The 25,975-nt window shown below is 40.6% G+C and overlaps 1 protein-coding gene across 1 annotated transcript in view; it reads right to left on the reverse strand.

Annotated features, from left to right (window-relative positions):
• Nucleotides 1–9,105: 9,105 nt before the first annotated feature.
• The window catches only part of LOC126101326 (odorant receptor Or2-like), a 78,796-nt gene continuing 61,926 nt past the window's right edge, over nt 9,106–25,975 (reverse strand). The window contains exon 5 of the mRNA XM_049911998.1: nt 9,106–9,171. Coding sequence (XP_049767955.1) covers nt 9,106–9,171 — 66 coding nt within the window. The remainder of the gene's footprint in view (nt 9,172–25,975) is intronic.

The following is a 25,975-nucleotide window of genomic DNA, read 5'->3' on the forward strand; positions in this document are numbered from 1 at the left end:
AAGGAAGTTATGAAGCGATAATTGAAGACAAGAAAATAACAATATCGTGTTGGGACGAAATTAATTTGGGAGATTACTGACGAGGAAGATGAATTACCAGAGGCATGCACAACGAATGAAGGAGGAAAGGACGAAGTAATGAGTATTGCAGAGCTATTTGAGATGGAAACCAGGGAAAGCGAATTCAATGAGGATAATGCGCAGTCGACAGAAGTTGAAAATAAGTTACGAGTGGGCACACAACCCAACGTATATAATGAAGGAAGTTATGAAGCGATAATTAGAGCATTTAGATGCGATTATGTGGAATTAGCGACGAAGAAGGAGAAGATAGACGAGGCTGAGGAAAAAGTAGAGGATGTTGAAGAAAGCGTAAATGAAGGCAGAAATAGAGAAGAGGAAATAAAAGAGAGAGAAGTAGCAGTCGAAGCTTATCCTACAGAAAGATCGAATTCACAAGAGAAATTCCTAAAAGGACTCATGTATGATTCAGTGGAGGATTCGTTGACGCAAGAAGAAGAAGAACAGAACCAACCCTTTCAAATTCAACCAATTGTGAAGGCCATGGTAAAGCATATCCCAGTCAATATTGTAATTGATAGCAGAAGTGAACTGACTGCGATCTCAGAAAATTTATTCATGCAGTGTAATGCCAATGAGGAATTGCCAGTTCTGAAAACACGTAAGATTAAAGTAAGAGGTCCTATTAGAAATAATAGTGCGGAAGTTACGAGACAAACAAGGTTAACTCTTTCATGTCAAGGTCAAAAGATCGAAGCCAACTTCGTGATTATACCTAAACTAACTGTAGATTCGATTATAGGTGCAGATTTTTTAAATGAGAGACGAGCGATAATAGATATGGGGAAAGGTAGTGTAACATTCGTGAATGTCACACTTCTCTTTGAGCAAAAGCTAAAATTAGAAGAAATACCAGTTATAAACAAACAATTAAGAATGATGTGAGATAAAGAGGATGAAGAATTAGAATGGTATGCACAAAAGGGGGAATCGCCTCAACTCATGTTAGAAGCCCATAAAGAAATCGACGAAAAATTGCAGAAGTTCAAGGTATTTCGGAACACAGTAAAAGAGAATTAGAGGGTATTTTACGAGATAAAGCAGAGGTATTTTTACCTAAGACTGGCAGTATTAAACACTTTCAGTACAAGTTTGAAGCTTAATTTTATTACTGGTAAATAATCAGCACAATATTTCAAGATTATGTTGCATATAAGATCGTCAGGAGAAAGAAGAATGAAGAGAGAGGAAGGTGGGAAAAAGAAAGTAGTTTCAATAAAAACAAAAACAAAAATAACATAAATAGTACCATAGATTAAGGTGAAGGGATAAAGCGTAGATAGTCTAACAGCATGAAATACTAAAATGCTATACACCACAACACTACACAAAAATAAAAAACAAGTTTGAGGATTCTTTTAGAAGTTATGACTCAAAATATCTTAGAATTGTAACATGGAAAGGGCGCCGAAATTTGAAAAGCTTTTAAGAAGGCGTGAAACAATGTAGGTACTAGACATATGTTAGATGATTATAGGTAAAACTTTTTGTAAGAACCATTGAAAAAACTCCAGCAAGGACAAGATGCAACGACCCACTATTTGCAACGAGAGAAGTATCAAGAAAGAAAAGGACGTAATTAGCAAGACACAATTCCTACAAGGCAGAAGTGTCGAGAGAAAGGAAAGGATAGCGAGACCAACAGAAGGCTCTTGTATCGGAAGTGGGCTGTAAATCTGCCTGCTAAGCGGAACCCTGCAGGGACAGGACACAGAACCACACAGTGGCGGAACCCTGCAGAGACATGAGAGGACACCAAATGCCAGAAGGGACCGGTGCTGGGACTGACAAGCAAACACTGGACTTTCACCACTCGTAAACCCCGGAACGCCCCGACTCAGCGGAGCGAGCAAAAAACGGCCCAACGAGAAGACCGCTTTGGCAAGCCACCACTGGCAAAAGAAAAAGAAATATTGTAAAAGTCACACTACTGCTATTAAACAGCACGCTGATTCACGAAACTAAAGAAAACTTCCACAAAGTAAAAATGACATGCCCAAAAAATTTATCAAACTGTTACTAAGAGGAGAACTTCAAAGCGACTAGTTATCAATAAATATTTCCATATCCTGCCCAGAGAAGAACCAAGAAGCAAGTAAGAAGCAGAGAAAAAGCAGGAAGAACAGAAGTTGAAGATTCGCAAGATTGAGACCAAGAAAGAAGATGGGTGAAGAATAGATGACATACCTGCCCAAATCCCTATTCTATTGTAAACTAATCCTCTGCGAAGTATTACAACGAAAAACGACCGCTTTCAGCGACACATAACGATGTCTTTCATGCATACAAAGCCAGTAAACCACGAGATTCTGCACTCACAGCTCCATTCCATTATGGGATCTCCACAACAGCAACACACACTTGCAAAGCCAACAAGGAACGATGAACGAAGCTGTACATCAAATACTTGCCCACATCCATCTCGCTCAAGTCCATCACCTTTGCGCAAAAAAAAAAAAAAACATTGGCACACCTCATGCTTAAACATTCATAGGATTGTGTGAATGTGTGAAATCAATTTATGTGATGTAGGAATTGTGCAAAAGAAATGTGGGAAAAAACTAAATTATTTAAGCACGCCAGACAGCTAATAAACTACAAAATAACAGTCATTGACTAAGTAAAAAATAGACTATCGATAAAAATAAGTCATTAGTTCTGAAATGGTCAGTACATAAAGAACAAAAGTAAGGCATAATAAACACAAAAACTATATGTCACTTATTTTCTCCTCATAAAAATAAAAGAATAACTATATTTTGTTGGATGTTTTCCCTTGTTTTAACATTTGTACCATTTGTTAGGATAATATCTCAATACTTACGTATGTATATTTCTTTGTCAAAGCAATTCTTGGAAATAATTCTTATTTGTTAGTGTAACAATGTTGAAATGAGTGTCTAGAAACAAAAACATTTTACTTGTACATGATATTTAGAAAATGTGTTAGGAATAGATTTTACTTAATTACTACATTTATAAAAACAACATTTCTAAGAAAATCGATGTGAAAGACTCCTCACTTTCGATAACAAACTACTTAAAAACAAACTTCACAATTAAATAAATAAAGAAAATAATTAAAATATAATAATTATAACAGAGTAAAAATATTCTTCCCTTGTCAATATAAACATATTTTTGATAATAATGTGGAAGAATATAAAAATATAAATTAGTAATACAAACTAGCATAGAACAGAATAACTTGGCTTAACAGTAGGCAACAAAATTTACATAACAGAATAATTTTTGACTGGCTTGGAATCGATTCAATCATTGCCTAACTTCAGTGCAAAAATTAAGTTCGAAGGGTGGTGATATGTAAGGTGTGAGGCAAATCCAACACCTTCCATGAAAACCCTGACATGATAAGCAAATCCAGTAGTATGTCACATAGCTCCGAATAAAACGTGACATTAAATTAACCAAAGAAATACGAGTAACGAGTGAGCAAATGGAATACCACAGACTAACACAAGAATGCCTAAATGCATGTCATACCCTCCCACTGTGAGACAGACGCAGTTCCAATGGGAGAAACAAGAATAGAAGCCGAGAGCAGAACTGTGTTAAGCTGGAGGGCCCTACCATAAGGGACCGACGCCCACGTAGCCAGCTAACCGCTAGGACCACCCCCAGCCCATGTTAAAAGCTAGAGGCCTCCAGAAGAAATGTATAGATCTTACGATAGCAAAAAAAGGGCCACACCACCCGCAAGTTTTAGCGTGAGACTTTTTCGCATCTCTGTTACGTCAGGACCACCCCCCAGCCCATGTTAAAAGGTAGAGCCCTTCAGAAGAACAGTATAGATCTTACGATAACACTAAAAGGACCACACCAGCTGCAAGTTTTAGCGTGAGACTTTTTCGCGTCTTTGTTACGTTGCAAACTTTAAAACCATTGCCCTACCACGAATAGTATAACGTTTCCATTGGATGGACAGAATTTTTGTAGGCAGAGCTTAAGGTTAACATTGAGACCCCGATTGGTCAGATGAAAACACAGCCAGATAGTTTTTTTAAACCAACTTCGGTAAATTGTAGTAAGGAGAAGTTAGGAGAGAGTTGCTTCCGAGACGGCGAGGCGAGCGGAGCGGTGCTGCCCTGCGCCCCATGACGAACACCGACAAGGTAATGAACGCACGCGATGCTGCATAACAGCGCATGAAGCTTCACTCAGAACTGTAGAAGTCTCATCTGTTACACCCTCTTTTTGCGTAATACTAGTGTCGATCGTCAATTGAAGCTCATGGTGTTCACATTTGCCACTTCTAAAAATTTGAAACGTGTTGATTTTTCTGTTATATAGTTATTGAGAAGCCACATCATCCACTGTAATTTACAACAAGTTAGATAAGTAATTAAAGATAATTGAGGGTCACTGTAGACCATTTTGATAGTTTTCTCTTTTGTGAAACTTAATTTAAACCTAGATTATACATGCGATAAGTCATAGGTCATCCTTCGATCCATTGTAGAATTTGGAAACCCATTCAGGGAATATTCGTTCACATTTTTATTGAATGCAGTTGGTTTTTACCATCCTGTATTAAAACATTTCCTTTTATCAATAGTGCAATTTAAAAACAATGTTTTGTGAGTAGAATAAAATTTCAAATGGTAAACTTAACTGCTTTTTCGACGTTATTTTACCAGCTAACTGAAAATAGGGAAGCCTTGAACCCCTTCCACTAAATTTAGTTAGTATTAAGATTCTTTTACAGGGAGTGCAGTGGAGCTGACGCTGAAATCATTAAGTATTTGGTTATATCATCGCTAGTCTCACTGAACTCTTCTGAATTCTACATGTCTTGTGTGGTCTGGCGTCTCCTTACCAGCAACAGGTCCCAGGTTCAAACTAGTCAATTCCCTAAAAAATACGCTCAGAGCGTCGTTGCGCGAAAGTTGTAGGGAGACACGACGTAGAACAAACGGAAACCACGCATAATGTTAGATATTCTTCATTCAGAACTTTTGCCATTTTCTTTTTTTTTCCTCAATAACTTGTGTGTATAGTTTACCCTGGGCTTTGTAGGAGACTAACATACTGTATAATGGAAGAGGAATGAGTATGGGGAGAATATACAAATATTTGGTACAGTAAGATAATGTAAAATGTAAGTGTGATGAAATGTACCCTTACCTGTTTATGTAAGAGCTCCACAACAGAGGCATTACTGTTATGATTAACAAAATACAAAGTCAAGAGATTTTGTACAGAAATGAAGGTGAACCAGTTCCTTGTGTGACTATGACCAACTGAGGCTCTTAATGTAATTTTTAATTCATTATGTATTATACATAATACCACAACTTTAGGAATTTAAGACTCAACAACGACAAAAGGCAGAGCTAAGCACTATCTGGCTGCGAATTAAGGGAGCTATAAAGTTTCATTTAGTTGTACATTTGTTCGCTTGAGGCGCTGTTGACTAGGCGTCAGCGTTAGTTGATGCTAAGATGGCGACCGCTGAACAGAAAGCTTTTTGTTTTATTGAGTACGGCAGAAGTGAATCGACGACAGTTGTTCAGCGTGCATTTCGAACGAAGTATGGTGTTAAACCTCCTGATAGGTGGTGTATTAAACGTTGGTATAAACAGTTTACAGAGAATGGGTGTTTGTGCAAAGGGAAAAGTTCTGGACGGCCGAGAACGAGTGATGAAAATGTAGCACGGATCCAGCAAGCATTTGTTCGCAGCCCAGGAAAATCGACTCGCAGAGCTAGCAGAGAGCTGCAAATTCCACAATCAACTGTATGGAGAGTCCTATGAAAAAGGTTAGTTATGGAACCTGAACGTCAACTACCCAAGGCGATGGATCGGCCGCCAGGCAGCCCGTGACAGAGCACTTCATCACTGGCCTCCAAGAAGCCCTGATCTTACCCCCTGCGATTTTTTCTTATGGGGGTATGTTAAGGATATGGTGTTTCGGCCACCTCTCCCAGCCACCGTTGATGATTTGAAACGAGAAATAACAGCAGCTATCCAAACTGTTACGCCTGATATGCTACAGAGAGTGTGGAACGAGTTGGAGTATTGGGTTGATATTGCTCGAGTGTCTGTAGGGGGCCATATTGAACATCTCTGAACTTGTTTTTGAGTGAAAAAAACCTTTTTAAATACTCTTTGTAATGATGTATAACAGAAGGTTGTATAATGTTTCTTTCATTAAATACACATTTTTAAAGTTGTGGTATTCTTTTTGAATCACCCTGTATATATTATTTAAAGCTTATGAAACAGCAGATGTTAGCATTTATATATATAAAGATTTTCTTGAAGTTATAAAATGTGTTTACTAGTATTTGAGAGCAAAGTTGAAAAATTATCTGACCAGAAGCCTTGAACGTGCATAGAAAAGATATTACGTTTTTCAGTAGTAACTCCCTTGAGTGAGTTGGAGTCTGAAGTGCCTTTTAAAGACTGCTGTTTTAGAATTTGAGTTGGGTAAGATAGGGTCAATTAGAGTACCATTTACTTTTGATCAGTAAAGGTTAGTTCACTGCTAACTGAAAAAAGTTTTCTCTGAAGAAGAATGTATGTCGAATTATACTTAAGTGGAGTAATATTATTACTGGATATATCAAGTCAGGGAAATCCTGAAAATTCTCTTTGTAAATGACTAGAAACAAATAGTGTACATAAGTGGAAAAAATATCAATAATATTCATCTTTGCAGGAATCAAAGTAATGATTGTTTGGCTTAGAAGTATTGTGTTTTGCAGGCACGCTCTTTGTGGAAACAGGGTACGAGACTCACCTATACCCGAAAGATGAGTGGACGTTGATGTTTGTGTAGTACCCACGTGTGGAACTGATGTAAGAATAAATGTGAGAAGCAGTCCCCATGGTATTTCATCAGGAAGTTGGTGCTGAAAATGTATAATTTTTGTAGGCGCTAAGCACTGTAACAAAAAATATTAAAGATAGGAAACGGTTCCCTCTTCACACTATTGGCAAACAGGACAAGGACGCCAACAATAGCGCTTTTTGTGAGAAGTTTCTGAAAAAGCGTACATAATTAAAAGAGAGACGCCCTCCATACTACCCATATGTAGTGAAGATTACGTAATGTTCTAAAAGTCTTCTCATGGTTACAGTGAAGTAAGTTTTTTTCATTACTAAAATTTCGTTTTTCTATGAAACAGAATTTTGTAAGAAACATTTTTTGTAACAAGTGTTGCAATAATTTTAATGTATTTCTATCAAGTCCAAGCCATAAAAATGTGACGAGACTTAAATGTTTCGTGAAGTTTCATTTTTCCAATAAGCTTTTTGGCGATAAAAATTATATAAAGAAGCCATGGATAATTAGTTTTGGTTTGTTTACTCAAAATTACGTCTAGTTACAATTCTGCCGTTATATGAACCTCAAATGCACTTGAAAATAGCTTTCGGTTGACATGGGATGTGTAATGTAGAAAATTGTTATCATCCTCACAAATCAACTTAAAAATTTCAAAATTTTGGCAGCAGACCACAGTGTATTTCCATTATTCATTACCAGAGACATGCGAAAATTATGTGAAAGAGCAAAATACAAAAATATCTCCATGTATATGTGTGTTGCCAGATTTTAATACATATTTTGTAACAAGCATACATGTATCCTGCCATGCATGTATCCTGCTGCACAGGAACTAAGGACGTTACTGAATACACTAGGACTGAAGTACCTGTAGATGCAAATGAAGAAAAGTCTGCATGAAACAGGTGACAAAGGGTCAGCTTAACATTTATGCAAATATGTATTTGATGTTTCTTAGACTCATACTGATATTACTTGTATTTTGAAAGGTACTAGCTAGTTTCATATTAAAAAATAAAACAATTTGTGTAGGGCTACACATTTTGACCAGAACACTATCCCAAATTAGTCACAGTAATCTATGTAGTCACTGCCTTTCTTTTCTGATAATTCATCGATATTTGACAATATTGAGCAGCTCTTACAGCTTTCGTTTCTGAAAATTATTACATATCTACAAAGACCTGAAAACTATTTTTCCAGGAAATACCAGTTCCACAGCAACATTTTATTTACATATTTTATATATGTTTATTTGCTTATAGCTTCATCTTACAGAGCCAGACGCAATCAATCCCAATATGCCACATTTTCATGATTTTTCCATTATCATAGGAAAATAATTTTAAATGCGGGTTCAAAGCAAATTAAGTATTATCTAGAAATAACAGTTCCATGGTTACACTTTATTTTTTATTGTGTATATGTTGAAGGAAAGAAATATAAATAAAAATTTAAAGTGTAACTGTGGAACGATTATTTCCAGGCAAATATTTTCTACAGAGATGCAGCACTATCATGGTTGAGTACAAAGTGTGTGATCAGCACAGCACTTAACCTCGACTCAACAATAAAATTTAAGTGTAACGTTGAGAGCATTTTATTGAAAATAACAAAACAAAGCTAGTGAAATGATCAATATGCAACTCAGTTTGAAATATACTGATTCACATGATACTGTCTAAGTGTGAACTTGTTATAAAGTAATGCTAACAGAGCCAGCACTAAAAAGGTAATAAATATAAAATATACTCAGAAGAAGGAACTTGAGTTTTTCTCTAGGCACATTCATTTCTGATGTACAATAACCTCATAAAATATCTGTATTGATTTCTAAGTGCATGTAATTCTCCATCTTAAGCCTATGGAAACATGTAAGTACAGAATTATTTGAAAATTAACCGTTAATATATCATAACTAACGTTTATCATCGAAAAAGGTTTAGTGTATGTGTCTGTAGTATCAGAGCTGTTTGATACTTTAGAACACATTATGAACACTACATATACAATCAAATTCTTTTGTTACATTGCACTAGCTAAAATTATTTTGTGTTTATCCTACTTTACGCACAGATTCTCCACATTTATTAATTACAGTAATGTAAGCGTATTATTTTGTCACTGCATTTTTTGTAAATAACCTGTATCGAAAAACCGGTCCATAATATTTGTAACAGTGCTAATAAACTTCATATTAATGCCCAATGCTCTTCAGTTTGCAGAGCGGTTGTTTATTTGACCCAGTAGCGCATAGTAAGTGTAGGAGGCATTCACCAGCTGCAAGGAAAGAGGCAAGAAATGAGAAAACTTTCAAAGATAATCAGTAATAATCTTAAAATGATTCTCATATAGTTAACGTGCCTTATATATGTAAATCATTGATTTCACAAAATCGGAGAACACAAGGAAACTACTGTTATTACTACACAATATATACAGGGTGTTACAAAAAGGTACGGCCAAACTTCCAGGAAATATTCCTCACACACAAAGAAAGAAAATATGTTATATGGACATGTGTCCAGAAACGCTTACTTTCCATGTTAGAGCTCATTTTATTACTTCTCTTCAGATCACATTAATCATGGAATGGAAACGCACAGCAACACATCGTACCAGCGTGACTTCAAACACTTTCTTACAGGAAATGTTCAAAATGTCCTCCGTTAGCGAGGATACATGCATCCACCCTCCGTCGCATGGAATCCCTGATGCGCTGATGCAGCCCTGGAGAATGGCGTATTGAAAGTTTGGCCGTACCTTTTTGTAACACCTTGTATAAATGAAGATTTTGTAAAATGTGTAGAAACTGTAGAAAACAATCGCTCAGTGGATAAGGAGCAAAAAAAGGTCACTGGAAGTATGACCAGAAATGCTTTCCGAGGGAGGTAATTCCACTTGAAGGCGGAGGTAAAAGATATTTGACAGTGTACACCAATCAACCAAAACATTATGATCACCTACATAATAGTCGGAAAGCCCATCTTTGGCGTGGACAGCAGTAGTGATGCATCGTGACATGAAAGCAATGAGGCCTTGGTAGGTCTCTGGCAGGAATTGGCACCACACCAGCAAATACAAGTCACCTAATTCCTGTATATTCTGGGGAGAGTGTCTATGAGCTCAGACACCAAGTTCAATCACATCCCAGATTTGTTTGATTGGGGTCAAATATGGCAAGCTGGGGGGGGCGGCACATCAATTGGAACTCGCCACTACGTTCCTCGAACCACTCCATCACACTCCAGGCCTTGTGACATGAGGCATTATCTTACTGGAAAATACCACTGCCATCAGGAAACATGGTCACCATGAATGATTGTATGTGGTCTGCAACCACTCCTTGGCCATCATGATTTCTAGCAAGAGGGCCATTGGTCTCTTGGATGCTCACTTCGATGTTCCCACAAAATACTCGAACTGCCGCCAGCTTGTCTCCATCCCGCAGTGCAAGTGTTAAACAGCTGTTTCCTGGAAGACGACGGATTCGAGTCCTCCCATCGGTATGATGAAGAAAGTATCGGTATTCATCAGGCCATGCAACGCTCGGCCACTGCGCCAATATCCAGTGCCAATGGCCATGTGCCCGTTACAGTCTTAGTTGCCGATGTTGAGCTGTTAACATTGACACATGCGTGGGTCGTCAGCTGCAGAGGCCCATCATTAGGAGTGTTTGAAGCACTGTGTGTTGAGACCCACTTGTACTCTGCGTAGCATTAAAGTCTCATGTTAGTTACGCCACACTTAGCTGTCTTTCCTGTTACATCCGACATCTGTAATGAGGGGTGGCTGCCCAACCCCTGGACTCTGGACATGGTTTCATCTTGCATTTGCCGCATATTGAAGACACTCACAACAGTATTCCTTGAACTGCCAACAATTCGTGAAGTCTCAGCCTCCAGTCCATCTTAATCTGCCATCCATCAAACTCAGATAGATCATGTTACTTTCCCATTCTACATGCGGACAGCACACTCACTGGTACTACATTCTCCATGCCTGTGTATTTGACTAGCAGTCATTTCCTGCCAGATGACACTGTTGTTGACCAGATTTATTTATGTCGGTAGTAGGTCGGTGGTCATAATATTCTGGCTTATCAGAGCAGATTTCAATGAGGACACACCAGGCAAGTGGTAATGTACTATCCAAACTAGTATTTTAGCTCCCATTGGGTCCATCGGTACTGACATACAACCAATGGTATCACAGGATGCATTGTGGAGGACAGTGGAGTCAGTATACTGCTCTTCCAGCTGTTGTCAGTTTTCGTGACCTGGAGCCGCTGCTCTTCGGTCAAATAGCTCCGCAAGTGACATCATGAGGCCAAGTGCATATCGTTTGAGACCTCCAACTAACGAAAACTCCCTGCCAGTACTGGGACTCGAGCCTGTGTCCTGCACATGTCAGTCCACCACGCTGACCACGCAGCTAAGAGGGCAGTAATGTCCATGACAGACGTGCAATCATTCATCAATACTAGGGGGCATCTGCTTCAGTGGTGCTGTGGACTCGCTCTTGGTCGACTCATGGTGTGTAGTGCAGTGCTGAGAGATGATAGCTTCATATGCTAACCGGAAGGAGGCAAATAGAAATGGGCAAATGGCAGCAAGACTGTACCTCAAAAAGTATCCTTGCCGACAGCAGCCACACCATACTCTCCTATCGTTAGTGTTCCATCATTTTTGTGAGACAGGCTAGTCTACAAGAAAGGGTAGCCATAAAAGGCTGATGTTCCAGTATATCTACTGGCCTTGGAGGTGTTGAAGAGTGTAGTATATGGTCCCAATCTCAGCAAAAGGCAGGTGGTTCACGAGTGTGGGGTACTTTCTCCAGGACAACTGCTACTATCCACATCAATTACAACCTACAGACTTGCCTCTACAGCAACTATTTTATCGCTGGAGTGTTGCGATATCTGTCATCCGTCCTGTTTACAGGAGAGGCTACCTTCACAAGGCATCGTAACATCACTCTTCATAACACCCACTGTGGGCTGGAGAGAATTACTGTGGTATCGTGGTAGCAATTCATCGTCATCATTTCCATCAAAAACTGTGTATGGGGGTTATAGAAAACTGTCTGGCATACCCAGACCTCCTTCCACAACGTCTCACAGCAAGGCATATCTGCACTTTGTGAAGTTGACCCTCCCTCCACTGTTGGTTGATGTCACATAGTTGGTAAGAACGGTAAAGTAGCTACAGCATGATGGTACTACAGCTCAGTCTGCATTTCTGTGCAGGAACCTCTCAACCACATCTATCCCAGCCAATGGATTAGATGAGCTGGTCCACTTGCATGGTCCATCTGGTCACCAGGCCTTTTCTTTTAGATATATACTTGCTGAGTCACTTCAGAGAAGGTGTGTACGCAGCGGCCATTCAGGATGTGCAGACACTGGAAGCAGGCAATCATGCTGCCAATGTCGCCTTTCAATTACACATCGCTGTATGTCACAACATACAGCGATGATACAACTCTTAGACATACAAGCATGATAACTGTCATATTGCAAGGGCAGCAGTGGCTGATTGAACAGCAACCGAAACACGCATAAGAGTGCTTGTGAACCCAGACGTGTCAACACGAACTGCTTGCAAACATTTTATTAGCAGTGGGACTATGGACACACACTCCTCTAACCTTTCTTCCACACACGCCACAGGATCGATGTGCACGGCTCGACTTGTGCCGTCAGATGATCACTTGGACGGTTGAATTGTGCGCTGTGGTGTTCAGTGATGGAAGCAGAATCTGTCTGCGTGCAACTGATCGTCATCTGCCAATATGATGCAGACTTGGCGAGTGCAGTCTCATAGCATGCGTGCATTTATGCCAAAAACACTGGCCCCACACAAGACCTTGTGATCTGGGATGTGATAAGCTACAACTCTTGTACGCCTTTGGTCTTTCAGGAGCGGATGCTAACCAGTGCTCGGTACATGCACAAAGTTGTTAGAGACGTTCTTTTGCCATTTTTGCAACAGAAAGCTGATGTGTAGTTCCAGCAGGATAGCGGTCGCCCACACACTGCCTGTGAAACTCAACATGCTCTGCAAGACGTTCAAAAATGTACCTGGCCAGCAGAATCTCCAGACTTGTCTCCAGTTGAGCAAATGTGGGGTATAATGGGATCAGAAAATACTCATGCGACTTGTCAATCAACTACTGTTGCAGAAGTACATGAACAGGTCGAGGAGGCGCAGCCATTTCATGTATTTCATACGCACTGTGGCAACTATAAATCTTGAGAGGACTCGAAATTTCTAACAGGATATACTAATTTTTAAAATTTTTCCAGCTTATATATAAAATTTATGAAAATCATTGTTTGAGTTTAAGAAATTCTTGTAATCATTAATAAGATTACCAGACAAGTATTAAAAAATCGCTTACAGAACATTAACCCTGATTTGCGGTGCAGTTTGTAATATATCAGTGGTATTTTGATGTATATGGAACTCATGTTGTGCACTTGCTGTATAATAAGCAGTATTACATGCGTGCTTTTGCGCCCATGAATGTTTATCATCACTATGATAATGAATAAAGGCTGAAGCAATAACTAAGGTTTGTACCAAAGCTGCGATTGGAACTAAAGTCCCCTGCTCACAAGGCCCACTGATAAGAATTAAGAAAGGAAACATTAAGATGGGTTGAGGCATGAGTTGGGGTTTGTGTTAGGGAGGGAGATTTAGTAGGGTAATCTACAGAGCTGTGTTGCTGTGTTAGGCTCTGTGTCAGAGCAGTGCGGTGATTAGCATATCTGTCTGACGAGAAGGAGACCTGGGCTCAAATTCCAGCAATTATACTAGTTTTAATTAGTTTTTTTGCCTGTATTCTTTACCATAGATAAAGTTGAGCCATAATGTGTCCCCGGAACATAGAATTTAATATGATTAGCTTATCATAGCATTGTAAATGTTTTAACTTATCAGTCAGGATATGTACAAATATATTCTAATAAACACGTGCATGGAAAACTGGTTCATTTAGCGGCCGTATCTGGATATCGTACATACAATAAAATATTATGGATCAACTATCGCTTGTGACCGTAAATGAAATGACAACATAAAACAAGTTATAGAATATGCAGACACCAGACTGACATTCATAGGAAGAATCTTAAGGAAATTTAATTCATCGACGAAATGAATCGTTTACAAGTTGCTTGCCTCATAGATTCTTCTATATTGGCCGTCACTCTGGAAACCTTAAGAGGTAGGAGTTCGAGAAAATTCAGCGTAGAGTGGTGCGTTTCGTCACGATGCCAGAGCGTCACAGAGATTGCCAACAACCTCTAGTTACGTACCCTCCAAGAGATTCGTTGCGCATCACAGAGTGTTTTACTACTGAAATTTCGAGAGAGTGCGTTCTGGGAAAATTCGGTCAGCATGTTACTTCCTTCAGACATACATCTCGTAAAGCGACCCCAATGAAAAAATTCGTGTAACTGACGTTAATACAGAGGCTTATCGACAATCATACTTCCCACGGGTCGTTCGTGAATGGAACAGGGTAGGTGAGATTAATTAGCTCTACCAGATGTACCGTCCGCCACATACCGTGAGATGGATTGCGGAGTGTGAATGTGGATGAAGATGTAATGGGCACTTCACTCCTATACATGTTGTCTTGAAAATATTCGACGGTGCCATCTGGTGGCATAATCACCTTCCTAAATGTTGTTTTGTCATACGAAATTGTTTGTACTTGTGAATCAAATACAGCATTGTTTGGTAAACTGCAGATGTAGCTATAAATATTGTGCACTTTTACATAAGTAATGAATGGATAGTGAACTTGAGTTGCATGGGAGACAATTTTCTGTTAATCTTATATTATGCAGACTTATTGTTTACATGAGTACAATCTTTATTGATCTTTAGATTTCGTTTTATAAATGGAGCACACATCTTGGAAAGACTATGACAGAAAAGTGGGAAACCAGCTGCCTCAACTCTCATTCTGCCTTACTCGCCAAAAATTTAGGCATGCTAACATATTAGCACTTTTTGTAGTGAAGCAGATTAGCAGAGAGACAGTGACAGTAGAAAAGACAGGAGAGAGTGCCAGTGGGAGAGAAAGAGAGAGGAGACAGTGATGGTGAGAGAGAGGGAGTGGCAGTGAAAGAGAAAGACAGGTGTATGAAGATGATAGTAGTGAGAGCTAAAGAGAGAGGAGATAGCGACGATCAGTGTCAGACAGTGGCAGTAAAAACAATAATGAATGGATGGAGTTAGTAGCTATGGGAGCAAAACAGAGAGGAAACAGCGGAAAGGAGAAAGAGTGATGATCTTAGACCTTACATAGGCTTCAGTGTTCGGGTGTTCGAGGTCCCCTCAATACCAGTGAAATTTAAAACAGGAAAGTTTGCTCTCTTTTCCCCATCCCCAATTATCATGTGTTAACGCTTCCTCGTCTAGAAGTCAGAACGTTGCGCAAATCAATCTCAAGGATATACGTGAAGAGGAGACGAGCTTCAAAATACGTAATATTCATGTGGTGTATGAATGTCACCGGATCTGTTGTGCGATGAAAATACATGCGGTGCGTCTCACTGTAATTTTAGTGCAAGCCCTCCGTTTTTGTGCCACTTCAGTTTCTCAGGTTTCAAAGTCAGCGTTTATTTTATTTGAAAGACTTCTGACCTCACGAGGCTGAATGAACTCCAAAAATGGTTCAAATGGCTCTGAGCACTATGCGACTTAACTTCTGAGGTCATCAGTCGCCTAGAACTTGGAACTAATTAAACCTAACTAACCTAAGGACATCACACACATCCATGCCCGAGGCAGGATTCGAACCTGCGACCGTAGCGGAATGAACTCCGTTTTAGAAATTTCCAACACCTTCCATTGATCTCGAGTGTTGGACCTCGGTCATATCATTCGTGTGTCACAGTTCCCAGTCTGTTGTTTTATAATGTTTAGCTATTTGAACACTGTTTCTTATTAGGAGCTAATATACGTATAAACCATAGAGTTTTGACATGTGGATATGTATCCTTTGTAACGAGAGCTTCTGGTGCGTTGAGATGGACAATCGATAGCAGGAAGTTGTAGTTTACCCGGCTGGCGTGACGGTAGGTGTGTAGCTTCTCATGTTTAATGAGTGGTTTGTTTCGGAGAAAATATAGTATCTGCCTGTGTCAATTGGACCAATACGATCAGCAAGTTGACAAGGACTAACGATAAATAGTCGGTGAACTGTGAAATTAAAAAAAACAACCAAAGACAGTTTCGTGACTGCTTTAGACAAAAACTGCTCACTTGCAGTAGAAAAAAAGCGTCAATGACATTAATATGAATAGTACGTAGACAGCAGCAATAAATCATGTAATACAGTTTCCAAAACTTTCAGATTGTAGTTTTCCATGTAGTATTATTGTAAATTTAAAGTGTACATGGTTTTAGTTATTACTGAACATACGGTGACATACCGAAATCTTAAGTTGACCTTCAGTGGCTAAGAACTGAAGCATTCAGAGTTCACAACTAGTGAGCTGTGTTCTGTTTTTCATATTTAGGTTTTTTACATCCTGATTATTTTTCCACAGCCACTTTCGTCTCGTAATCTAATGAACTTGTAGGTGCATGAAGACATTTTATTTATCAGTAATGGGGCAAAAAGTCGTTGAGTAACCAAATTTACTGCCACAGAAAAATAATTTCATATATCTTGGTTTCTAAGTTTTCTTGGTTTTCAGGTGTTTCAAAAAGAATATATGGTTAGCTAGTTAATTTAATTTTTTCGTTTTGTTTCTAGTAGGATTTACTTCTCCTATGGTTAACAGTTTTAAAAGGCGAAGACTTACTAATTTGAGCTGTTAAGAGTAAGACAGTTATCCTGATTCCATTGAGTCCAATGTCGTATTAAATCGTTAAAAAAATTGGCCCATTAAATTGTATCAAGTGCGTGACGGAATTTTATATCTTGATTTCAACACAACAGTAACGTGATCAGAATATATCAGAACTTCAGTAATCGACTGACAAGCTGGGAGTGTTACTGTCAATGATGCAACGTGATATGAAGGATGTGAACATGGGGGCAAACGAAAATCGATTATGTTCCGTGAAATAAACATTTATTAGCTTGTAAACAATCGTCCAAAGACTAGTGTGCGTCCGTACAGGCCTCGGAGGGCCCAACGGTACTGCCGTTTCATCCTCAGCCGACAGGCGCCACTGGATACCGATATGGAGGGACGGATGGTCAGCAGACCGCTCTTCCGGCCGTTGTCAGTTTTCGTGACCAGAGCCACTGCATCTCAGTCAAGCAGCTCGCCCAATGCTTCACAAGCGCTGAGGACCTATTACGCTGCCCTGGGGCACGCCTGAAGTTAGGCTTGTTTCTGTTGAATTCACCCCGTTGAGGACGACATACTGCTCCCTGGCGTTATAAAACTTTCTATCCAACCGCATATGTCATCCGATAGACCGTAAGCGGGCACTTTTTGTAGCAAGCGACAGTGCGGAACTGAGTCGAACGCCTTTCGAAAGTCGAGAAACATGCCATTAACCTGGGAGCCGGTATCTAGAGCCTGTTGTATATTATGCACAAGAGGGCCAGCCTTGACTCCCATGACTGCTTCCTAAAACCGTGCTGGTTTCTGCAGATGAGCTTCTCAGAGTCTAGAAAGGTCATTATGTTTGAACACAAAATATGTTCCAATGTTTCAATGTTACTGTGACGGATCAACGAGAAGCTGTCATTAAAATGATACTTGTGAAACTGTGAAACGAATTATATGTTCTGCATACTGCAAGTAAAAATAATATTTCATACTCTTGTATTGATCCCGTGTTAGACTGCGCTTATGGCGGTGTACTAGTAAGAAGGCGGCTGCATCACGCAGTCTGAGCATAGAGGACTTCGCGACCTCGCCAATATCCTGCCTGTCTCTGCCCGCCCACACGTCCTGTCGGTTCCCTTCACTGGTATATCTACATCTACATCTACATCTACATCTACATAGATATTCTGCAAATAAAATTTATGTGCCTGGAAGTGGGTTCATCAAACCACCTTCACAATTCTCTATTATTCCAATCTAGTATAACGCGCGGAAAGAACTAACATCTATATCTTTCCGTACAAGCTCCAGTTTCCCTAATTTTGTCGTGATGATCGTTTCTCCCTGTGTAGGTCAGTGTCAACAAAATATTTTGACATATGAAGGAGAAAGGTGGTGATTGGAATTTCGTGTGAAGGTTCCGTCGCAACAGAGAGCGCCTTTCTTTTAATGATGTCCAGCCCAAATCCTGTATCATGTCAGTGACACTCTCTCCCAAATTTCGCGATAATACAAAACGTGCTGCCCACTTTGAACTTTTTTGATGTACTCCGTCAGTCCTACCAGGTAAGGATCTCACACCGCGAAGAAGTATTCTAAAAGAGGACAGACAAGCGTACTGTAGGCAGCCTCCTTAGTAGATCTGTTACATTTTCTAAACGTCCTACCAATAAAACGCAGTCTTTGGCTAACCTTCTCCACAATGTTGTCTGTGTGTTCCTTCCAATTTAACTTGTTCGTAATTGTAAGTCCTAGGTATTTAGTTGAATTTACGGCCTTTAGATTTGACTGTTATATCGTGTAACCGAAGTTTAACGAATTCCTTTTAGCACTCATGTGGATGACCTAGCACTTTTCGTTATTTAGGATCAACTGCGAATTTTCGCACCTTTCACATATCTTATCTAAAACGTTTTGCAAATTTATTTTGATCTTCTGATGACTTTATTAGTCGATAATCGACAGCGTCATCTGCAAAAATCCTAAGACAGCTGCTCAGTTTGTTTCCCAGATCGTTTACATACAGGGTGGTCCACTGATCGTGATCGGGCCAAATATCTCACGAAATAAACGTCGACCGAAAAAACTACAAAGAACGAAACTTGTCTAGCTTGAAGGGGGAAACCAGATGGCGCTATGGTTGGCCTGCTAGATGGCACTGCCACAGGTCAAACGGATATCAACTGTGTTTTTCTAGATAGGAACGCACATTTTTATTACATGTTCGTGTAGTACGTAAAGAAATATGAATGTTTTAGTCGGAACACTTTTTTCGCTTTGTGATACATGGCGCTGGAATAGTCAAAAACGTATAAGTATGTGGTATCACGTAACATTCCGCCAGTGCGGACGATATTTGCTTCGTAATACTTTACCCGTGTTAACATGGACCAGTTACAAATTGCAGAAAAGGTCAATATCGTGTTGATGTATGCCTATTGTGATCAAAATGCCATACGGGCGTGAGCTATGTATGCTGCTCGGTATCCTGGACGACATCATCCAAGTGTCCGGACCGTTCGCCGGATAGTTACCTTATTTAAGAAAACAGGAAGTGTTCAGCCACATGTGAAACGTCAACCACGACCTGCAACAAATGATGATGCCCAAGTATGTGCTTTAGCTGCTGTCGCGGCTAATCCGCACATCAGTAGCAGACAAATTGCGCCAGAATCGGGAATCTCAAAACCGTCGGTGTTGAGAATGCTACATCAACATCGATTGCACCCGTACCATATTTCTATGCACCAGGAATTGCATGGCGACGACTTTCAACGTCGTGTACAGTTCTGCCACTGGGTACAAGAGAAATTACGGGACGATGACATATATCTTTGCGCGCGTTTTATTTAGCTACGAAGAGTCATTCACCGACAGAGATAACGCAAACCGGCATAATATGCACTATTGGGCAACGGAAAATCCACGATGGCTGCGAAAAGTGGAACATCCGCGATCCTGGCGAGTTAACGTATGGTGCGGCATTATGGGAGGAAGGATAATTGGCCCCCATTTTATCGATGGGAATATAAATGGTGCAATGTATGCTGATTTCCTACGTAATGTTCAACCAATGTTACTAGAAGATGTTTCACTGCATGACAGAATGGCGATGTACTTCTAACATGATGGATGTCCGGCACACAGCTCGCGTGCGGTAGAAGCGGTGTTGAATAGCATATTTCATGACAGGTAGATTGGTCGTCGAAGCACCATACCATGGCCCGCACGTTCACCGGATCTGACGTCCCCGAATTTCTTTCTGTGGGGAAAGTTGAAGGATATTTCCTATCGTGATCCCCCGTCAACGCCTTACAACATGTGTCAGCGCATTGTCAATGCATGTGCGAACATTACGCAAGGCGAACTACTCGCTGTTGAGAGGAATGTCGTTACACGTACTGCCAAATGCATTTAGGTTGAAGGACATCATTTTGAGCATTTACTTAATTAATGTGGTATTTACAGGTAATCATGCTGTAACAGAATGCGTTCTCAGAAATGTTAAGTTCACAAAGGTACATGTATCACATTGGAACAACCGAAATAAAATGTTAAAACGTACCTTCGTTCTGTATTTTAATTTAAAGAACCTACCTGTTACCAACTGTTAGTCTAAAATTGTGAGCCATATGTTTTTGACTATTACAGCGCCATCTATCACAAAGCGAAAAAAGTGGTCCAACTAAAACTTTCATATTTCTTTACGTACTACACGAATATGTAATAAAAATGGGGGTTCCTATTTTTTTAAAAACGCAGTTGATATCCGTTTGACCTATGGCAGCGCCATCTAGCGGGCCAATCATAGCGCCATCTGGTTTCCCCCTTGAAGCTAGACAAGTTTCATTCTTTGTAGTTTTTTCGTTTGACGCTTATTTCATGAGATATTTGGCCCGGTCACGATCAGTGAACCACCCTTTATATTCTATGCATTCTACGTTGGAAAACTTTACAGGAACTACAGACTCGCTGATTGTATACATGAAAACTTCGTTATTAAAGATAATTCTGCATAGTAATCAAAACATGAGAGATGTTACAGATACAGACAAGAAATTATATCAGGAAGGAATACTAGCACCCAAACGAGTGGCTGCTAAGATTTTTTTTTTCAGTTGTAAATATAAATAGTTTTGTTGCGGAAAGGAAAACATTAGATTCCAAAATGCGTACAATATGAAGTTGATGAATTTTTGAACATTTGACACAGCGTCTACTCCAACATTCGTCTTACTATACTTTTCAACTTTCTGTTTTATTTTTTATTTATTCTTGTCCAAACCATCCTACAGCAGTAACAGATAACTGAGACTACACATTATAGACACGTTAAATGATACGTTGTGTCTCACTTGGTAGGAAATATCTGTTTTACTCGATGTCTTTGCGTCCATTACTACGAATTGTGACAGGAAGTCAGATATCCAGTCACATAACTGAGACAATGTTTCATAAGCACGCAATTTCACTACAATCTGCTTGTGTGGTAACGTGCCAAAAGCCTTCCGTAAATCCAGAAATACGGAATACACAACGTCAGGTGGCTTGCGGAGTATGGATGTAGATGTAGATCTGAAATCCCTTGTCAATAGTACTCAACACTTTATGCGAATAAAGAGCTAGTTGTGTTTTACAAGAACGATATTTTCTAAACACATGTTGACTGTTTGTCAATAGACCGTTTCCTTCGAGATAATTCATAATTTTAGAACACAATGTATGTTCGAGAATCATGCTGCATATCGACGTTAATGATATGGGCCTGTAATTTAGTGGATTAATCCTACTACCCTTCTTGAACATTGGTGTGACCTGTGCAACTTTCCAGTCTGGTGTACGGGACTTTGTCCAGCGAACGGTTGTATGTGCTTGTTAAATACGGAGCTAATGCATCAGCATACTTTGAAAGGAACCTAATTGGTATACAGTCTGGACCAAAAGACTTCCTTATATTAAGTGATTTAAGTTGCTTCACAACTCCGAGAATATTTACTTCTACGTTACTCATGTTGGCAGCTGTTGTCGATTAGAATTCTGGAATATTTACTTCGTATTCTTTTGTGAAGGCATTTCCGAAGTCTGTGTTTAGTAACGCTGCTTTGGCAGCACTGTCTTCGATAGTATCTCCATTGCTATTGCGCAGAGAATGCATTGATTGTTTCTTGCCGCTAACATACTTCACATGCATCCAGAATCTCTTTGGATTTTCTGCTAGTTTTCGAGACAAAGTTTCGTTGTCGAAACTGTTATATTCATTTCACATTGAAGCCCGCACTAAATTTCGAGCTTCTGTAAAAAGATCGCCAATCTTGCGGATTTTGTGTCTGCTTAAATTTGGCATGTTCTTTTCGTTGTTTCTGCGTTTTGTGCACCAAGGAGGCTCAGCTCCGTCGTTTGTTAATTTATTTGGTATAATTCTCTCTATTTCCTGCGATACTGTTCCTTTGAATCTAGGCCACATCTGGTCTACACTTATATTATTAACCTGGAAGGTGTGGAGATTGCCTCTCAGGAAGGCGTCAAGTGAATTTTTATCTGCTTTTTTGAATATGTATATCTCTATTTTTGGAGTATTTGTGGTTTACAATTCTCGCTACGACAATCCTGTGTTCACCAATCCCTGTATCCGTTTTGATTGTGTTGTATTGTATGTTAACTGGGGGCCTAGAAACAAAGGAGAGGCTCCGTTCCCGCCGCAGCCGCAGTGGTCCACAACCCCACGACAACTACTGTAGTCCACTTCACCCCTACCCCGCCTCACACCTAACGACTCTTTCAGGGTTATTGTGCGGTTCGGCCGCGGGCGGACACCAGACGAGTTTAGCTACTATTTTGCGTGGTAGAGTAATGGTGGTGTACGCGTACGTGGAGAACTTGTTTGCGCAGCAATCGCTAACATAGTGTAGCTGAGGCGGAATAAGGTGAACCAGCCCGCATTCCCCGAGGCAGATGGAAAATCGCCTAAAAACCATCCACAGAATGGCCGACTCACGGAATTGGACACAAGTCCGCCGGGAGGATTCGTGCCGGGGACCAGGCGCTCCTTCCCAATCTAGAAAGCCGTGCGTTAGACCGCAGGGCTAACCGGGCGGGCGTTAACTCAGGATAGTGATAGTACTAAAGTAAGCGCCACATCGTGCCTTTATTTCCGCATAAAAATCTCCTCAGAGTTCGTTTACATGTGACATTTTTCACCGGACACACAATGATGTGCAAAATTTGGGGACGAAAATCATTACTGCAAGATGTTTCACGGCCAAGTGACATACCTCCATGAATCTCAGTGCATACATTGAACGAATTACCACTCTACGGCACAAAAGGTAAAAGGGAGAAATACGCAATGAGACGAACAGAAACGACACTTTTATTCAAACACAATAACTACACAGCTGTCTTCATGATTTAAATTTGTTCCCCGTACATTAGAAGAGATGGGCCATGGTTCATAGTAGGTTGTGTGATCACCGCGGACGGCAAAGTACGCTGTGCAACGTGATCGCATGCTGGCCGCAAGGTAGGTGTGGAGTTCTTGAGGTAGGACGTTCCATTTCCCCACCAACGTGCTTCACAACTGCTGGGTGATAGTCGGTGGATGTGGACGTGCTACAGTGCGTCTGCCCAATGCATCCCACACGTGCTCGATGGAATTTAGGTCGGGAGAACTTGCAAGCTAGTCCATTCACTGAAGATCCTCTCGTTCCTGGAAGTCCTCCTACCTTGTTCCATGCGTTGGTGCGTTGTCGTCCACAAAAGTAAAATCAAGGTTAATGTACCCCTAAAAAGGCATGTGGAGAAGCAGTGCAGTGTCACGATTACTTTGATGGGCGTGTGTACCGCGTTCAAACACTGGGACGTCAGTGCTACCATGTAACATTATGCCTTTTGACACTGTAACACCTTGACCACCAAAAGGATAGTGTTCGACAATGTTCCTGGAAGCATTACGTGTTCACAGTCCTCGTCATATGACACTACGTCCAGACTTGTTGAACATCATCGTCTTGGTCATCCAGGTGTTATGGTGTCTGAGGACTTGACTGCAAATCTTTAAACACGGTACACATCAACTTTATTGTGAATTTGTGATCCTTCCCATGTGCATGTTTTTGGGGGTGCATTCGTACCTGACTTCGTTTTTATGGATGCCAATGCAAGCCCACATCTAACAGTGGAGGTCGAAGAGCTCTTGCGACGAAAGGGAATTCAGCGAATGAAATCACCTCCCCGTCTGTGGCAACACAAGCCACTAAGAACCTTTGTCCACGATTCGTCAAGTCAAGTGGTGTGTTCGTCTCAATGCACATTTATTTCAGTTATCTTCTTTACGACGCTGTTGTAGTTCTGTCAGTGTATGGTCCAAGTTTAATTGGACTGTGTTATTTGGCAGTGACACACCATGAAAAAGTAACTTCCGCCGTGTTGTTCTGCACACCAATGTATATCTCGAGCGTCGGTCAGAAAATCGCCTTGACTCTTTACGTACTGACGGAAATCACTAGAAATGTATATCAGGGGTATTTACAGGGTTATTACAAATGATTCAAGCGATTTCACAGCTCTACAATAACTTTATTATTTGAGATATTTTCACAATGCTTTGCACACACATACAAAAACTCAAAAACTTTTTTTTAGGAATTCACAAACGTGCATATGTGCCCCTTTAGTGATTCAGCAGACATCAAGCCGATAATCAAGTTCCTCCCACACTCGGCGCAGCATGTCCCCATCAATGAGTTCGAAAGTATCGTTGATGCGAGCTCGCAGTTCTGGCACATTTCTTGGTAGAGGAGGTTTAAACACTGAATCTTTCACATAACCCCACAGAAAGAAATCGCATGGGGTTAAGTCGGGAGAGCGTGGAGGCCATGACATGAATTGCTGATCATGATCTCCAGTACAACCGATCCATCGGTTTTCCAATCTCCTGTTTAAGAAATGCCGAACATCATGATGGAAGTGCGGTGGAGCACCATCCTGTTGAAAGATGAAGACTGCTTGCTTTATTCGTCGACTTCCGCGGGCTACGCATGAAACTTGCCCGCACGCGTTCAACCGTTTCTTCGCTCACTGCAGGCCGACCCGTTGATTTCCCCTTACAGAGGCATCCAGAAGCTTTAAACTGCGCATACCATCGCCGAATGGAGTTAGCAGTTGGTGGATCTTTGTTGAACTTCGTCCTGAAGTGTCGTTGCACTTTTATGACTGACTGATGTGAGTGCATTTCAAGCACGACATACGCTTTCTCGGCTCCTGTCGCCATTTTGTCTCACTGCGCTCTCGAGTGCTCTGGCGGCAGAAACCTGAAGTGCGGCTTCAGCCGAACAAAACTTTATGAGTTTTTTTACGTATCTGTAGTGTGTCGTGAGCATATGTCAATGAATGGAGCTACAGTGAATTTATGAAATCGCTTCAATCATTTGTAATTGGCCTGTACATGTACGCTAAAATTTGTAATAAATGTACAGCTCGCTTAGGTGTTCTCTATTACACAAAATGTGACCGGCGATCGGCAGCGGCAGAATATAAGACTGCATCGATGGCGACGTGGGACAAATAACGTGGCCACATTGATAATTCGTAGAGTCCGGCTATCTGCACATTGCGGCAACACTGTGGGTTGCGTAGCTCCTGCAGGAAGTATTGTCTTGTGTTGGAGGTGTTATGGTACGTCTTAATCTGTGGTCTATTGGAGCTGGCACTGTAGCTCAGCACGTTCGTTCAGAGTGCTGGCTGTTCTTCGCAAAAACGATGAACTTGAAGGATTGTCAAGTGACATTTCCCCCCGACGAAATGCGAACGACAACAAAAAACAAAATGGAAAAAGAAGAAAAAACCGGTAATCAGAGCGTCGCCTTAGTACAAGGACTCGCGGTCGAAACTGATCATTGCCTAAACCTTTATAGCAGCTTTCGTGTGAATGCTCAAGTCCTGAGTGGAATGGTAGGACATCTACAACGTATTTCACTTTCTGACGCATCGGGAATAACAATTTAACAATTCAGTGAAATTATGTACGTTGGAAGTGCGGTTGACGCTTGGCAATGTTGCGGACGATCTCGCACACATCGCGATCGTTCACTCATTTGCGGGATCGGTGATGAGTGATCCTGCTAATTCAGTTAATATTCTCTTTTAATATTGATGAAGTAACCTGAGTAGTCGTCACGTCTGTATGACATCGAGACCATAAATTTAATTTCTCCAGCCTTGGACGGTAATTCCACGTTCATTTTTCAACTAGTTTCGTATTTCATTTTGTGAACTATC

This window comes from Schistocerca cancellata, chromosome 9 (assembly GCF_023864275.1).
Source record: "Schistocerca cancellata isolate TAMUIC-IGC-003103 chromosome 9, iqSchCanc2.1, whole genome shotgun sequence".
Lineage (NCBI taxonomy): Eukaryota > Metazoa > Arthropoda > Insecta > Orthoptera > Acrididae > Schistocerca > Schistocerca cancellata.